At 42.5% G+C, this 18,662-nt stretch overlaps 1 protein-coding gene across 1 annotated transcript in view; it reads left to right on the plus strand.

The window, feature by feature from the left end:
- LOC138739622 (CD99 antigen-like) overlaps nucleotides 1-18,662 on the plus strand; it is a 64,398-nt gene that overhangs the window by 33,553 nt on the left and 12,183 nt on the right. Inside the window, exons 3-11 of the mRNA XM_069892030.1 lie at nucleotides 316-369; nucleotides 3,083-3,121; nucleotides 5,275-5,328; nucleotides 8,061-8,099; nucleotides 9,924-9,977; nucleotides 10,791-10,865; nucleotides 12,388-12,414; nucleotides 12,563-12,589; nucleotides 16,921-16,947. Of these exons, the coding sequence (XP_069748131.1) occupies nucleotides 316-369; nucleotides 3,083-3,121; nucleotides 5,275-5,328; nucleotides 8,061-8,099; nucleotides 9,924-9,977; nucleotides 10,791-10,865; nucleotides 12,388-12,414; nucleotides 12,563-12,589; nucleotides 16,921-16,947 (396 nt within the window). The remainder of the gene's footprint in view (nucleotides 1-315; nucleotides 370-3,082; nucleotides 3,122-5,274; nucleotides 5,329-8,060; nucleotides 8,100-9,923; nucleotides 9,978-10,790; nucleotides 10,866-12,387; nucleotides 12,415-12,562; nucleotides 12,590-16,920; nucleotides 16,948-18,662) is intronic.

Here is an 18,662-nt window from a genome sequence, read left to right on the forward strand (position 1 = left end):
AGAGCTTTTGAATGAACCAGGAGTGTGGGAAACAGAACCATGGATGAAGCGCACTTGAAGATGCTGGAATCCTAACTGAGTAAAGAAGCCAGCGGTGCTCGGTTGTTTGGGCATGGGTAGAAACTGTCAGTCAATGTTTTGATCAGGGCAAATGTTGGAGGGCAGTGGAATACAGTGCGTGGCAGTCAAAATCATTCACAAAAGTAACTAGCCTCATTTCAACTCTTAATTCGCTACTATTTACGAGAACACAATTAAATCTGGACTTGAGGGTAGATTTCAAATCGTTAACCTGCTGTCTTGTTTTGCCAATAGACAAATATACTCCAACAAAGGCTCCTTCTAAGCCAGGAGGCAGAGGTGGTTCAGGTAAAGCTACATGTTTTTTTGGCTTGCTGATTTTAGTATTTTACTGAGCATGTTTTTGTGAGTACCTTAAGGTTATATTTCATGGAAGTTGTCTGGTAGTAGCATTCATTTGTACAGAATATTTTCCATTTATTTCTTGTGACGTAGTTTCATTAGCTGCTTTCAGGTGCATTCTCCCGCACTTCCCACACACCTTTTTCGTACATGAAAAGGGATTTTTAAAATCACAGCTGAACTTCTGATAAATGAACTACAACTTCCATTAACTACAACTTTGCCCAGAAATCCGTAGAACATTACAGCACAGAAATGGGGCCCTCTATTCTCCCTGTGCTGAACTTTTATTCTGCCTCGTCCCACTGACCTGCTCTCAGACCATACCCCTCCTGTCCAGTTGCCTGTCCAGATTCTTCTGAAATATTAAAACTGAGCTTGCATTCACCATTTCATTAGGCTAAAACGACCAAAGGAACGGCTTGCAGTAACACTCCAAAACTCTCTTATATATGAAGCACTATTTATTTGTATGTGTGAATATTTGTCCTGTATGTGGGTTATGTCTGGTTGTGTTTGCCCTGTGGACTGGAGAACGTGGTTTCCTCAGGTTGTACTTGTGCAATTAGATGACAAGAAACTTTGAGAAAAACCACGTTGTATGAATAGTGAGATATGACAGAGGTTCTTCTTTTGTGTAGGTGGTGGAATAAATGTTAGTCAAGGCACAAGAAAACTGCATGATTGAAGTTTAATGGTCCAACTACTGTTGCATAGAAAATATTTGTAGTTTTCACTGGCTATGGAGAGCACCTTGCGTGACTTCCGAATTCTATACTTCAAGAAGGAGTGAGTCAGTGAGCTTGCAGTTTTGGTTTGTGGTTGGCATTGGAAACTCCCTCCAGATTCCACCTCCTGGCTTTTTTTGGATGACCAGAGCTGGAGAAGAGCACTTGACATTTGGTGTTTTAATTTTCATTCAGTTGGGAAGGGATTTTGTGGTTTATTAAAGCTTTAGTCAAATTGTGCATTTCATTTATTTAATAACCTCAAGAGTCAAATCAGCTTTTGGACTCTTCATCATGCAACAAATTTTTAGAGATTCATGAACTTTCAGGCGACATGCATGTGTCAACCAAATATACTCGTGGTCGGCAATATGTCCAAGTTGAGGTTTGCTACTTTTAATGTTTGAGGATTAAATAGTTCGATTAAATGTAAGCGAGTCTTGGCGTATATTAAGAAAATGAAAATTGATATTGCCTTTTTACAAGAAACACGTTTGAATGTGAAGGAAAGGGTGAAATTAAGAAGGGATTGGGTTGGGCATGTATATTCTTCTTCATTTAATTCTAGAGCTAAAGGTGTAGCAATTTTGATACATAAAAATTTATCTTTTGAATTACAAAATCAATTACGGAAAAGCCAGGATATATTCTTAAATTGAATTGTTAGTGAATTTTGGACCTTACTTAATATTTATGCTCCAAATGCAGATGAAGTATTTATTTTGGATGTATTTTTATGTTTGAGTCAAGCTAATGATAATATTTTAGTTGGTGGTGATTTTAATTGTGTTTTTGGAACCTTTATTAGATAAATCGCTGAAGAAAGTTAAAAAATCCAAGATGGCAATTCAGGTCCAAGCATTGATGAAAGATCTTAATTTAGTAGATATTTGGAGATGTCTTAATCCGACAGAGAAAGATTTTTCCTTTTATTCATCAAGACATGAATCGTTTTCAAGGATTGACTTCCTTTTAGTATCGGCACATTTACAAGGGAAAATACAACCAGCAGAATATAAAAGTCGGGTGATTTCAGATTATTCTCTGTTATATTTTACATATGAAACTTCTGAGAAAATTCAAATAGCTTATAGTTGCAGATTTAATACAATGTTGTTAAAAAATATGGAATTTATTGATTTTTTGAAAAAAATTAATTTTGTTTTGAAAGAAAATTCTAAATCTGTTCAAAGTAAGTTTGTATTATGGGATGCTATGAAAGCCTATTTGAGAGGACAAATAATTAGTTATACTTCTAAAATAAAAAAAGAATCGATTGAATCAGAGTCTTGAATTAGAGAAACAGATCGATGGGTGAGAAAAGGAATTTCAGAAAGATACTACAGAAGATCAGAAAATAGAATTATCTAGGTTGAAATTGAAATATAATCTTATCAATTTGAATGTGATTAATAGGACTAAACAACGGTATTACGAATGGGGAGGGAAAGCACACAAGGTATTGGCGTGGCAATTAAAGAAAGAACAGATGTCTCTCAGGTCCCTCTTGAATCTCTCCCCACATCATCTTAAACCTTTGCACTTTGGTTCAAGAATCATTGACCCTGGGGAAAAAGACTGACCTTTCACCCTATATATACCCTATTTGCATACCTCCTATGAGGTCACCCCTTACCCTCCTATGGAATAAAGTTTTCGTTGTTCCCTACATCACATCCCCTCCAATCCCATTACCATCTTGGTGAATCTCTTCTGCACCCATTCAAGGTGTTGACAGACTTCCTATAGTTAGCTAACCTTCGTTTAGACGTTGCAAGTCTGAAGTGTGCATGTGGAAAAACATGGGTCGTAATCATTTCTGGACATTTCCTCTGCACTTAGGGTAGTTTGTGGAGAACCTACATCTTATCTCATTGCTGGTATGCATTCCAACATGCTGCTAACCTAATTTTTCTCTCCTTCCTTTTCAGATGATGAATTTGACTTGAATTTTGCTCTTGATGGAGAAGGTAGGTACAACTATTCCAAATTGACTTGTGCAAATTCGACTTCAATCTGTGCATGTTGGGGTGGGGAGATTTCAGCTTGGAGTGTAAACTTGCTCTGTTTGAGAAACCCATTTGGTTGAGCAGTCAAGAAAAAAGGACTGGGTCCTGATGATGGTTTTTTACTTCATCCATCGAACATTCCTTTTCTGCTGATGTTACTTGACCCATTGATTTCCTCAATGCTCTGGTCTCCCTCTTTCCCTCATCCCTCTGCTTCCTTTCCTCCAGTTCCACACCCCTTCCCTTCTACCAGAAAGAACTTATCTTCGTAGGAGTTAGTAAGAATGATGATTCAGTGTACAGAGATGAAGTGCAGTCGCTAACGAACTGGTTTGGAGTCAACAACCTGTATCCGAACATTAAACTAAACAAAAGAGATGGTTGACGAATTCAGGGGACCGGGGGCGGGGTAACCACGCTCCACTGATCATTAACGGCTTGACCGTTGAGGTTGTCAAGAGTATCAAGTTCCTTGGAGAGCACTTGGCAGATAACCTCACCTGGTACCTTAACACCAGCTCCATAGCCAAGAAAGCCCAGCAGCGTCTCTACGTCCTGCGAAGGCTGAGGAAAGTCCATCTCCCACCCTCCATCCTCACGACGTTCTACAGAGGATGTATTGAGAGCATCCTGTGCAACTGCATCACCACCTCGTTTGGAAACTTTACCATCTTGGTCTGCAAGCCCCTGCAGAGGATAGTGAAGTCAGTGGAAAAGATAACTGGGGGCTATATTCCGACGAAGATGTCCACAACCCTCGATGCCGGTGAAAGGCACTAAATATTGTGAAGTGCTCCACACACCCCTCATGAAAACTGTTCTCCCTTCTGCCATCTGGTAGGAGGTATTGCAGCACTCAGGGCCCTTATATCCAGATTGGGCAACAGCTTTATCTCCCAAGCCATCAGACTCATGAATTCCCAGAACATGTGTGGATAGGAAAGTGTGGACTTTTACAGTATAAAAATTTTAATATTTCAATGTGTTTAACTTCTATTCTCACTTATTCATGTAAATCTGCTCCATGGTCCTGGAGAAATACTATCTCCTCTTTACCATGCGAACATGGTATGAACGATAAATAAAGGCGACAACTTCAGATTCTAGCATCTCAGGATCTCCAATTTACTCTGAAGCATGGTTTGTGTGTGTGAAACTTCATACCACAGAAAATAGTCTGCACAGATGTGTGAAAGGGATACAGATGTCCATATCCCTCAATTTCTTTATAAATGACACAATGAGACAGGAAGGATACCACTACATTTTGTAATCCAATTCCCCACCCTAATAAATCCTGAAGCATGGTTTTGCACGTCTTCACAAGCTTTGGGAGTTTTCTTGTATTGTGCTTTGATTGGCAGTGTTGTGTGAGCTATGTAGCTCCTCTAGGAAGAAGAGCCACCATTTCTAGGGCTTCCGCACAAAGACAGCATTAAGTGAATTTATGGAGAGCTTATCACCTCATTCAGTTCAACCCGAAACACAATGAAGCTTCTGGTTTGTGCAGTAAAGCTCTACAAATCGGGGGCAACAAAACGTTGCGGATCGGGCAGCATCTATGCAGGGAAACGGAGAGTGGATGTTTCAGATAAGAACAGGGAACTGAAGTGCCTGGACCTGAAATGTCGACTCTCCATATCCCTCCTGCTGTTTTGTTTTTATTTTAAACCCTGGATTTCACCATCTGCAGTTTCCAGCATCTCAATTAATCCAGGATGTTCACAGACGAGCAGCTTTTCCGGATTATTGGATCTGCTTCATCAGCGCACAAATGTTCTCTTTAATTCACCTCTTGAAGAGCTTTTGAATGAACCAGGAGTGTGGGAAATAGAACCATGGATGAAGCGCACTTGAAGATGCTGGAATCCTAACTGAGTAAAGAAGCCAGCGGTGCTCGGTTGTTTGGGCATGGGTAGAAACTGTCAGTCAATGTTTTGATCAGGGCAAATGTTGGAGGGCAGTGGAATACAGTGCGTGGCAGTCAAAATCATTCACAAAAGTAACTAGCCTCATTTCAACTCTTAATTCGCTACTATTTACGAGAACACAATTAAATCTGGACTTGAGGGTAGATTTCAAATCGTTAACCTGCTGTCTTGTTTTGCCAATAGACAAATATACTCCAACAAAGGCTCCTTCTAAGCCAGGAGGCAGAGGTGGTTCAGGTAAAGCTACATGTTTTTTTGGCTTGCTGATTTTAGTATTTTACTGAGCATGTTTTTGTGAGTACCTTAAGGTTATATTTCATGGAAGTTGTCTGGTAGTAGCATTCATTTGTACAGAATATTTTCCATTTATTTCTTGTGACGTAGTTTCATTAGCTGCTTTCAGGTGCATTCTCCCGCACTTCCCACACACCTTTTTCGTACATGAAAAGGGATTTTTAAAATCACAGCTGAACTTCTGATAAATGACCATTGCATTAACTACAACTTTGCCCAGAAATCCGTAGAACATTACAGCACAGAAATGGGGCCCTCTATTCTCCCTGTGCTGAACTTTTATTCTGCCTCGTCCCACTGACCTGCTCTCAGACCATACCCCTCCTGTCCAGTTGCCTGTCCAGATTCTTCTGAAATATTAAAACTGAGCTTGCATTCACCATTTCATTAGGCTAAAACGACCAAAGGAACGGCTTGCAGTAACACTCCAAAACTCTCTTATATATGAAACACTATTTATTTGTATGTGTGAATATTTGTCCTGTATGTGGGTTATGTCTGGTTGTGTTTGCCCTGTGGACTGGAGAACGTGGTTTCCTCAGGTTGTACTTGTGCAATTAGATGACAAGAAACTTTGAGAAAAACCACGTTGTATGAATAGTGAGATATGACAGAGGTTCTTCTTTTGTGTAGGTGGTGGAATAAATGTTAGTCAAGGCACAAGAAAACTGCATGATTGAAGTTTAATGGTCCAACTACTGTTGCATAGAAAATATTTGTAGTTTTCACTGGCTATGGAGAGCACCTTGCGTGACTTCCGAATTCTATACTTCAAGAAGGAGTGAGTCAGTGAGCTTGCAGTTTTGGTTTGTGGTTGGCATTGGAAACTCCCTCCAGATTCCACCTCCTGGCTTTTTTTGGATGACCAGAGCTGGAGAAGAGCACTTGACATTTGGTGTTTTAATTTTCATTCAGTTGGGAAGGGATTTTGTGGTTTATTAAAGCTTTAGTCAAATTGTGCATTTCATTTATTTAATAACCTCAAGAGTCAAATCAGCTTTTGGACTCTTCATCATGCAACAAATTTTTAGAGATTCATGAACTTTCAGGCGACATGCATGTGTCAACCAAATATACTCGTGGTCGGCAATATGTCCAAGTTGAGGTTTGCTACTTTTAATGTTTGAGGATTAAATAGTTCGATTAAATGTAAGCGAGTCTTGGCGTATATTAAGAAAATGAAAATTGATATTGCCTTTTTACAAGAAACACGTTTGAATGTGAAGGAAAGGGTGAAATTAAGAAGGGATTGGGTTGGGCATGTATATTCTTCTTCATTTAATTCTAGAGCTAAAGGTGTAGCAATTTTGATACATAAAAATTTATCTTTTGAATTACAAAATCAATTACGGAAAAGCCAGGATATATTCTTAAATTGAATTGTAAGATTTTTAGTGAATTTTGGACCTTACTTAATATTTATGCTCCAAATGCAGATGATGACGTATTTATTTTGGATGTATTTTTGTTTGGGTCAAGCTAATGATAATATTTTAGTTGGTGGTGACTTTAATTGTGTTTTTGGAACCTTTATTAGATAAATCGCTGAAGAAAATACACGGTATTAAAAATTCCAAGATGGCAATTCAGGTCCAAGCATTGATGAAAGATCTTAGTAGATATTTGGAGACGTCTTAATCCGACAGAGAAAGATTTTTCCTTTTATTCATCAAGACATGAATTGTTTTCAAGGATTGACTTCTTTTTAGTATCGGCACATTTACAAGGGAAAATACAACCAGCAGAATATAAAAGTCGGGTGATTTCAGATCATTCTCTGTTATATTTTACATGAAACTTCTGAGAAAATTCAAATAGCTTATAGTTGCAGATTTAATACAGTGTTGTTAAAAAATATGGAATTTATTGATTTTTTGAAAAAAATTAATTTTGTTTTGAAAGAAAATTCTAAATCTGTTCAAAGTAAGTTTGTATTATGGGATGCTATGAAAGCCTATTTGAGAGGTCAAATAATTAGTTATACTTCTAAAATAAAAAAAGAATCGATTGAATCAGAGTCTTGAATTAGAGAAACAGATCGATGGGTGAGAAAAGGAATTTCAGAAAGATGCTACAGAAGATCAGAAAATAGAATTATCTAGGTTGAAATTGAAATATAATACCTTGCAATCTTATCAATTTGAATGTGTGATTAATAAGGAATAAACAACGGTATTACGAATGGGGAGGGAAAGCACACAAGGTATTGGCGTGGCAATTAAAGAAAGAACAGATGTCTCTCAGGTCCCTCTTGAATCTCTCCCCCATCATCTTAAACCTTTGCATTTTGGTTCTAGAATCATTGACCCTGGGGAAAAAGACTGACCATCCACCCTATATATACCCTATTTGCATACCTCCTATAAGGTCACCCCTTGCCCTCCTATGGAATAAAGTTTTGGTTGTTCCCTACATCACATCCCCTCCAACCCCATTACCATCTTGGTGAATCTGTTCTGCACCCATTCAAGGTGTTGACAGACTTCCTATAGTTAGCTAACCTTCGTTTAGACGCTGCAAGTCTGAAGTGTGCATGTGGAAAAACATGGGTCGTAATCATTTCTGGACATTTCCTCTGCACTTAGGGTAGTTTGTGGAGAACCTACATCTTATCTCATTGCCGGTATGGCAATCCAACATGCTGCTAACCTAATTTTTCTCTCCTTCCTTTTCAGATGATGAATTTGACTTGAATGTGGCTCTTGATGGAGAAGGTAGGTACAACTATTCCAAATTGACTTGTGCAAATTCGACTTCAATCTGTGCATGTTGGGGTGGGGAGATTTCAGCTTGGAGTGTAAACTTGCTCTGTTTGAGAAACCCATTTGGTTGAGCAGTCAAGAAAAAAGGACTGGGCTCTGATGATGGTTTTTTACTTCATCCATCGAACATTCCTTTTCTGCTGATGTTACTTGACCCACTGATTTCCTCAATGCTCTGGTCTCCCTCTTTCCCTCATCCCTCTGCTTCCTTTCCTCCAGTTCCACACCCCTTCCCTTCTCCTACCAGAAAGAACTTATCTTCGTAGGAGTTGGTAAGAATGATGGTTCAGTATATGGAGATGAAAAGCAGTCGCTAACGGACTGGTTTGGAGTCAACAACCTGTATCCGAACATTAAACTAAACAAAAGAGATTGTTGACGAATTCAGGGGACCGGAGGCAGGGAAGCACGCTCCACTGATCATTAATGGCTTGACCATTGAGGTTGTCAAGAGTATCAAGTTCCTTGGAGTGCATTTGGCGGATAACCTCACCTGGTACCTTAACACCAGCTCCATAGCCAAGAAAGCCCAGCAGCGTCTCTACGTCCTGCGAAGGCTGAGGAAAGTCCATCTCCCACCCTCCATCCTCACGACGTTCTACAGAGGATGTATTGAGAGCATCCTGTGCAACTGCATCACCACCTCGTTTGGAAACTTTACCATCTTGGTCTGCAAGCCCCTGCAGAGGATAGTGAAGTCAGTGGAAAAGATAACTGGGGGCTATATTCCTACTGAGAAGATGTCCACAACCCTCGATGCCGGTGAAAGGCACTAAACATTGTGAAGTGCTCCACACACCCCTCATGAAAACTGTTCTCCCTTCTGCCATCTGGTAGGAGGTATTGCAGCATTCGGGGCCCTTACATCCAGATTGGGCAACAGCTTCATCTCCCAAGCCATCAGACTCGTGAATTCCCAGAACATGTGTGGATAGGAAAGTGTGGACTTTTACTGTTTAAATATTTTAATATTTCAATGTGTTTAACTTCTATTCTCACTTATTCATGTAAATCTGCTCCGTGTGTGTGTGTGTGTGTGTGTGTGTGTGTGTGTGTGTGTGTGTGTGTGTGTGTGTGTGTGCGCGCACAAAGACACCGCTAAGTGTAATTAATGGAGAGCTTATCACCTCATTCAGTTCAACCCGAAACACAATGAAGCTTCTGGTTTGTGCAGTAAAGCTCTACAAATCGGGGGCAACAAAACTTTGCGGCTCGGGCAGCATCTATGCAGGGAAACGGAGAGTGGTTGTTTCAGATAAGAACAGGGAACTAAAGTTCCTGGACCTGAAATGTCGACTCTCCATTTCCCTCCTGCGGTTTTATTTTTATTTTAAACCCTGGATTTCATCATCTGCAGTTTCCAGCACCTCGATTAATCCTGGATGTTCAGACGAGCAGCTTTTCTGGATTATTGGATCTGCTTCATCAGCGCTCAAATGTTCTCTTTAATTCACCTCTTGAAGAGCTTTTGAATGAACCAGGAGTGTGGGAAACAGAACCATGGATGAAGCGCACTTTAAGATGCTGGAATCCTAACTGAGTAAAGAAGCCAGCGGTGCTCGGTTGTTTGGGCATGGGTAGAAACTGTCAGTCAATGTTTTGATCAGGGCAAATGTTGGAGGGCAGTGGAATACAGTGCATGGCAGTCAAAATCATTCACAAAAGTAGCTAGCCTCATTTCAACTCTTAATTCGCTACTATTTACGAGAACACAATTAAATCTGGACTTGAGGGTAGATTTCAAATCGTTAACCTGCTGTCTTGTTTTGCCAATAGACAAATATACTCCAACAAAGGCTCCTTCTAAGCCAGGAGGCAGAGGTGGTTCAGGTAAAGCTACATGTTTTTTTGGCTTGCTGATTTTAGTATTTTACTGAGCATGTTTTTGTGAGTACCTTAAGGTTATATTTCATGGAAGTTGTCTGGTAGTAGCATTCATTTGTACAGAATATTTTCCATTTATTTCTTGTGACGTAGTTTCATTAGTCGCTTTCAGGTGCTTTCTCCACCAAGAAGGTGCCCGCAGATGCAGAGCTTTAGAATCGTCGTTTAGGTGGCAGCCCGGAAAGTGCTGTGCTGTCCCCCTGAAAGGGACAGCTGCACGGGAGGCGCCTCAGAGCGCCCTCCAGCTTTTGTCGGCGGGGGGGCGGAGGGGTGGGGGGGAGGTGGGGGGGATCGTCGAGGCCGTGGGGGTGTGGAGGGGTCTGTCTGGCAGTAGGGAGTTGGGTCTGCGGCTGATTGTATCCAGCACACCCCTTAGCAGCTGCTTTCAGGTGGCTGCATTCAGCTGCGTTGGGGAACTTCACCGATCTGGAGATCATCCATCCCGAGGAGCTTTGCTGAGTGCACCTCGGAGGCACGTCGCGCTCTTTCAGGTGGGTACCCTGACAGCCGCATATGTGTAGAATATGCCGCTTTACATCAGGGTATTCTGGCCTCCTGAAAGAGCCTATTGTGTTAAATAGCCAATACTGTCCCTCAAAGCAATTCCATTCTCCCACTTCCCACGCATCTTTTTCGTACATGATGACCATCTGCCAAGCATCTAGACTTTGGATATGTTTTTGCCAAAGGTTAGCAAATATTTGAGTGGAAATTTTCCTTGGTTGTTTTTTGTGCACTCTTACAACTTCTGACTTGTAGGTCATCAGTTTGGGGACGATGATCTTCTCAATGTCGCAGATGACAATTATAAACCTGACAAGACCAATTCTAAAGGTAACAATTTTACTCTTCATTTAGTTACATCTGAATGATCTCTGTTAACTTAAACTTCTAAATGGTACCTTATTAATTGAGTACCAGTGGAATCTAATTTTAAAGTTATTCTGGTAGTGGGTAAAATGCTGTGGTTACAATATGCTCCGACATTTCTTGATTTGCGTGAAGTCTCCATTCCTGTAACATGTTTTTAAGTGAAATTTTGTAAATCAAACGTTTCCTGACATCGATGGTAATTTGGTATAAAACACGGATCTCCAAAGTGGTCGATGTCGATCCTGGTGGACGGTGGGACTATTTAAGGTGTCAATAAATGCCTGGGGGTTGAAAGGGGGTCAGTAAAAGCCAGAGGAGGAGGGGTCAATTGACCTATGGAAAATGGTGCCTGTGGCAAGGCTGGTCAACCTCTTGCGAGAGCTGGCAATTGTGGCTGCCATGTTGTATTTGGCTTCTGACTTTTAATAGGTTGAGAGCGAATGGGTGGGTGGACCTGGCATGAACCTTGTCACGTGTCACCTTCACATTTTCTTCCTCATTGCGCTCAAGCCAGCTGGCATTTCATGCACCACCGTCCCACTCCCCTCCCCCCCATCACGCGCCAGCTGGCATTTGCATGTCAGCTGGCGCATGGCCTATGGACCCCGGAACATTGCATTTAACAGGTAGGTGCTCTTTATGCCCCTTAATTTGCCCTTCATTTGGGGGTGTACGGCCTACACCCCAAATGGATGACAAATGAACATCCGGCTCAATGTGGGAGCAGACAGAGGACAGAAGGCTCCAAGGCCAGACTGTCCAGCCTAAAACCAGACATCCAGCCACCCTAGTTCCCCATGATTGTGTGGGTTTCCCCCAACCCTCCCCTCCCACATCCCAAAGATGTGCTGCCTAGTTGGTTGGGTGGCCCCTATAAATCGCCCCTAGTGAAGGTCAGTGGTGGAATTTTGGAGAAATTTGTGGGGGGGGGAGAACAAACAAGGCTTCTGCTTGAATGTGTTGTGACTTGCAGGGGGACCATTGGGCCCCCATGCTGAATGGCTGCTCCAAACCTTCTGGTGGTGTTCACCCATGATTGTTCCAAGTAGCTTTGTCGGATTATTATTCGCATTGATGTCTGTACTGTGGCAAATGCAAGCTGTGGAGATGAGAACTGCCCTGCATGTTTGGGCCTACAGCTTAACATTCCACAATGCATCCTCTTGAAACATTGTGGGTGCCCAGTCAGGGAGAAACTCAGCTGGTCAAACAGGACACTTAATGTAGCAAAGATAAGTCATCCAATGTTTTGGGCTTGAGCCCTTCATCAAGGTCTGATGCATCTTTGCTAATGTAAAGGACACTGTTTGACTAGCTGACGTTCTTCAACATTGTGTTTTTACTTCATCCACAGTGTCTATAGACTTTGGTGTTTTACTCCAGTCAGGGAGCTAACTGATATTGTGTTAATTAAAGTTTTAGTGGAATTGGGTGAAACCTCATGTCCATGTCTCTCACTAGACTGCTTTTTGTTTTTGTGTAGGTCGTTCAGCTGGGGGGAGTTCAGGAGGTACGTTTCAGTTTTGATTAACTCCTTGTAATTGATTGTGTAAACTCAGGGAGATAACTGATATTGTGTTAATTAACAAAGTTTTAGTGGAATTGGGTGAAACCTCATGTCCATGTCTCTCACTTGACTGCTTTTTCTTTTTGTGTAGGTCGTTCAGCTGGGGGGAGTTCAGGAGGTACGTTTCAGTTTTGATTAGCTCCTTGTAATTAATTGTGTAAACTCTCCTGCCCATTTATAGTCACTGGAATTGCAAACATTTCCTTCCTACCCCTTTTTCATTTGAACATAACTCGAGTAGGTGGATCATTCCACTGCTTCCATCAAACACGAGATCGGCATTGAATAAAACCTTGCCCCACCATAGCTGGGTTTGGGCATTGAACTTTACAAAAGACCCACTGACCTAGAAATGCAATTTACTGCATTGATTCCAGGCAATTAAGAAGAATTTGGTTAAGTACATGGATGAGAGAGGTATGATGGACTGGGTGCAGGTCAGTGGGACTAGACAGAAAAATGGTTCAGCATAGACTAGAAGGGATAATGGGGCCTGTTCCTTACTGTAATGTTCTATGGGTGCTTTTAGAGTTGTACAGGACAGTGATGGGCCTTTCAGACCACTTGTCCATGCTAACAAAGGAGCCTTGAGCTAGACTTATTTGCCAGCCTTTGACCCACATCCCTCCAAGCCTTTGCATGTCACTGTCTAGATGCTTACCTCAACTGCTTCCTCTAGCAACCTGTTCCATGTTCCCACCGGCCAATGTATGGGGGAGGTTGGGAAACCTGCACTTCTGATCACCTTCAAATCTTTCTCCTTTTCTTAGTTTTGTACTTCTTTACCTTTGGAGAAAGACTGCCCATCCACCTAATTAATACCCCTCATGATTTTATACACAAAATATATAACCATATAACAATTACAGCACAGAGACAGGCCATTTTGGCCCTTGTAGTCCACACCAAATGAAGTACTCTCCTCTAGTCCAACCTACCTGCACCCTGCCTATAACCCCTTGGTCATCTTTGCTCCAGAGAAAAAGTCCAAATTATCCTGTCCTATCTTTGTGACTCAAGCCACGAAGTCCCAGAAAACATGACGGTGCGGTTAGCACAATGCTGTTACAGTACTAGTGATCGGGACTGGGGTTTGAATGCTGTGCTGTCTGTAAGGAGTTTGTATGTCCTCCCCCTGGTTTCCTCTAGGGGCTATGGTTTCCTCCCACTTTCAAAATGTACCAGGGGTTGGAGATTAACTTTGGCGAAGTGGGCTGAAATGACCTGTTACCATGCTGTATTTAATTAAAACCCTGTGAATCTTTCCTGCATCCTTTCAAAATTATGGTTACCGGATCAGGACCTCGTATTCCAGGTGCATTCTTCTCTGTACGTGTGTTATTTGTCTGCATGCTTTGCACCGAGGACTGTTTCATCAGGTTGTACTTGTGCAATGTAATGACAAATAAACTTCATTTAATCAGTGCCATGTACAGCTGTAACATTGTGGCTCTTGCACTCAATGCCCTGTCTGAAGGTTTCTGCCCCATCTTGTCTGCGCTGACACTTTCAGGGAACTACCGGTATGTACTTGTGCCCTTGTGTGTGGGTATGTCTGACAGACAACACTGCCCAGGGCTTTGACATTCACTGTCCTTGTTTATCTTCCCACAATGCATGTGTTGCATTCGTCTCAGTTAAATGGTTGCATTTTTGGCCCACTTTCCCAATGGATCAAGATCCTGGAACCTTAATTCTCTTCGCTTTCCAGCAGAGAAGCAGTTTTACTCTTGTCTGCAAAACTTATGCCACCCATACTCTCATCCAAATCATTAATACAAGAGAGAAAGGACAGGGAACCATACTACTGATCCCTGTGGCAAACCACTGGTCACAAAAGAGTGCCCAGATGAAAAATGAGTTGTTCCTTCAATCTGCGGGTGGTCAGGGTGGGGTAGTGTGAGAGGCCATGGACAGACGTGAGCTGAGGGTTGGTCGATCTCTGATAATACTCTCCTTTTTCTGGATCTCTCTCTCTCTCCATCTCAGGAGACAGACTCTTATTACAAACTCTCTTAACTCCCACAACTACCTGGACTACACGTCCTCATACCCTGTCCCCTGCAAGGACTCCATCCCCTTCTCTCAATTTCTCCGTCTGCTGCATCTGCTCCCAAGATGAGGTCTTCCAAAGCCTCTGAAATGTCTGCCTTCTTCCCCTCCATCATTATTAACTCAGTCCTCACCTGCATCTCCTCCATTCCCTGCTCATCTGCCCAAGCCCCCCCACCCACCCCCAGAAACAATAAACACAGAATCTCCCTTGATCTCACCTACCACCCCACCAACCTCCGTATCCAACACATTATCCACCGGAATTTCCAGCACTTACTCAGGACCCCACTACCAGACACATTTTTCCTTCCCCCCTCAGCCTTCTGTAGGAACTGCTCCCTCCATGACTCCCTTGTGCACTGTTCACTCCCAACCCATTGCCACCCCCTGCCCCCCACCCGGCACCTTCCACTTTGGTTGTAGGAGGTGTAATATCTGCGCCCACACCACCTCCCTCACCACAGTCGAGGTCCCAAACAGATCTTTCGGGTGAAGCAACACTTCACTTGTACCTTCAAAGAACTAATTTAGCCAACCATTTCTTCTGAGTCATACTCTCTTGTCTTGTCTGTCCATGGCCTTTCACACGACCCCACCCTGACCACCCGCAGACTGGAGGAACACACCTAATTTTACGTCTGGGCACTCTCCAACCTCAGGGCATGAACATTGAGTTCACTGCATTTCACTAATCAGCTTGCCTTTTTCCCCCTCTCTTCCCCCCCCTTAACTAGTTATTCCAGTTCCTACATCTTTCTCTCTTCACCTAGCTTAGACTCCACCCCCACCCCCCCTCCCCGTCCACCTATCAACTCCCACCGTTACCACTCCCCCTTTCCCCTTTTGTTCAGACATCTCTCATGTTCCTGCACACCTTGATGAAGGGCTCCAGCCCAAAAACATTGGCGATGTATCTTAAACTTTGTTTCATAAAGGCACTGTTTGACCTACAGCATTTGTGTGTTTTTTTTCACGTAACCCACCGGTGTCAACAGAATCCTGTGTTTTACTTTAAGTGAGTCACTGATTGAGTGTGATGGTGGAGCGGTAGCTGGTGGTACAATTCTTGTCACTTCTACCTCTTTGCTTGAGCTTGCTCTACCATTTAAGAGAATGAACCATGATCATATATTTCAGTGCATTATGGAATAACGTTCGTCCTACTCCCCTGCTTAATACAATATATGCTGTTGTATAGAACGACCCCATGTAAAGGAGGACCCTGGAATTTCCACCTGAAATGTTAGTTTTGAGCAATACCCTTTCTATAAGACGACACCACCCCCACCCAAAAAAAATCTGGCACTTACTGCTGACCAATGGATGTTGTTAAAAGCAAATCATAATATTTTAATAGCAAATGATCATTAAATTTTATTTGGGTATTTTAAAATAAACCACTGTCAGCTCCTGTAACAGGCCGCTTAAAGCCTGTACAGAGCCGATGGCAGTCGGACCAGGTGGATGGACCCCGTGGAGGAGCGCTGAGATGTTGCAAGTACCTCATGGGTCATACGTGGGCCTGCATCAAAGCTGGCAGTTGCGTTGCAACTTGATCATCAAGGCAAGAATTTTAGACCTTGCATATCGGATGACCAGGATTTGAAGGAGAAATTAAGTTTTGAAGATTGTCCTATGTACTGACCATAACCACACCAGCAGTGTGAGTATAAGACAGCTTTAATAAACTAATATGTACACTAAGAGGTCTTGTCTCTCTGCAAGACGAACCTGGAAGGCTAGACTGTAGCTCTGGACTGCTTTATAGACAAGGTCACTGGGATGACCCCTGGTGGTCTAGTGGTGTAATTGCATATCATCACATCCTATACGAAGGCATATGTGTTGGTTCTTTCCAAGTCCACTTAGTCCAGTGGTGGCCAACATTTTAATTTAGACATTCAGCACGGTAACAGGCCACTTCGGGCCATGAGTCCGTGCTACCCAATGAACCTACACCTCCCAGTATATACTCAAGGGCCTGTTCGCATGCTGTTTGTCGAAATTAAAAATTAAGGCTGGCCACCCCTGATTTAGTCCCATTCTTGCCTGACGTGGGTTAGATAAGGCAGGAAGGGACCAATCCAGCGAAAGTGGTGTTTATACTCCAATCTAACCTTCTCCCTTTATCCTCTCAATCTTCCAGTGTTGATCCGGACGGAGTGCTTCACTTTAAGGTTGTCAGTTTATTATTTGCATTGAAGTCTGTACTGTGGCAACTGCCAGCTGTGGAGTTGATTACTGCCCTGTATGTTTGGACCTACATCTTAGCATTCCACAATGCATCCCCTTGAAACATTTGAGTATGCCCAGTCAAGGAGATGACTGATATTATGTCATTGGGTCAATTCTCTTTGTGTGACTTACTGAACTGTGAAGGTTTTTTTTGTGCAGGTCATTCATCTGGAGGAAGTTCAGGAGGTATGTTTCTGTTTTGATTAACTCCTTGTAATTAATTGTGTAAACTGTCCTGCCCATGTTTCGTCACTGGAATTGCAAACATTTCTTTCCTACCCCAGATGGTGCAGGAGGCAAGGGATAAGATTTCTGGATCATTGGGATCTCTTCTGGGGAAGGTCGGACCTGTACAAAAGGGACGGACTCCACTTGAACAGGAGGGGGACCAATGTGCTGGCAAGCAGATTTGCTAGAGCTGTGGGGGAAGGTTTAAACTAGTTTGGCAGGGGGGTGGGGAATAGAGTGTGAGAGCAGAGTCAAGGGAGCATGGCCACCTAGATAAGAATAAAAACGATAACAAAGGTAGGATGGAGATTAGGGTAGAAGGTAGAAAAGAAAATGTATGTGAGGGCCATTCTCTGAATTGCATATATTTTAATGCAAGAAGCATAGTGAACAAGGTGGACGAGCTTAGAGCATGGACAGATACTTGGAGTCACGATATTGTGGCAGTTAGTGAGACCTGGCTACAAGAGGGGCAGGACTGGCAACTTAACGTTCCAGGATACATTTGTTTTAGATGTGATAGATCAGGGGGTAAAAAAGGGAGAGGAGTTGCTCTGCTTGTTAAGGAGGACATTACTGCCGTGAGGTGGCAGGATGGTCTGGAGGGATCGTCCAGTGAGGCTGTTTGGGTGGAATTAAGGGGTGAAGGAGACATGAGGGTGCTAATAGGGGTGTATTACAGACCACCAAATGGGTCAAGAAAACTAGAGGAACAAATGTGTAAAGAGATAACGTATATGTGTGAAAATCATAAGGTAGTGATCATGGGAGATTTTAACTGTCCTCACATTGATTGGGATACCCATACAGTTAGAGAGCTGGATGGGCTAGAGTTCGTTAAATGTGTTCAAGATTGTTTTCTGAATCAATTAGTAGAAGAACCGACTCGGGACAGTGTAATACTGGATCTCCTGTTGGGGAACGAGCTAGGTCAAGTATCAGACATTAATGTTGGAGATCCAATTGGGTCAAAGTTGAGGTTCTGGATTGGTGAGGAGCAAATTTCGAAGGAATAAGAAGGGATTTGGGGAGTATTGAGTGGGACAGGATATTTTCAGGTGAGGGTGTAAATGAGAAATGGAGGATATTCAAAAAATAAATTTTGAGGGTACAGAGTAGTTATGTCCCAATGAGGATCAAAGGAAAGGCTGGAAGTCATAGGGAGGCTTGATTTTCGAGGAATATTGGAAATTTGGTTAGGAGAAAGAGGGAGGTGTACAAGAGGTATAAAGAGCAGGGAGCTGACAATTTGAATGAGGACTACAAGGAGTGTAGAAGGAATCTTAAGAAAGAAATTAGAAAGGCCAAAAAAAGGCACGGAGAGGCTTTGGCAGACAGAGTAAAAATAAATCCAAAGGGTTTCTATAAGTACATTAAAAATAAAAGATTAGAGAGGGATAAAATTGGACCCCTTGTAGATAGCGAGGGTAGGCTGAGTGAGAAGTCAGAGGAAATGGGGGAAATTTTGAATGATTTCTTCGCCTCGGTATTCACTGGGGAAAAAAATATTGAACCAGTTGAGGTAAAGAAAAATAGTGGGGAGGTAATGAAGCATAAAAGGATAACCGAGGAGGTAGTGATGGCTGTGTTGAAAAAGATAAAGGTGGATAAATCTCCGGGACCAGACAAAATATTCCCAAGAACACTCAGGGAGGCTAGTGGACAGATAGTGG

Source organism: Narcine bancroftii, chromosome 7 (assembly GCF_036971445.1).
Source record: "Narcine bancroftii isolate sNarBan1 chromosome 7, sNarBan1.hap1, whole genome shotgun sequence".
Classification (NCBI taxonomy): domain Eukaryota; kingdom Metazoa; phylum Chordata; class Chondrichthyes; order Torpediniformes; family Narcinidae; genus Narcine; species Narcine bancroftii.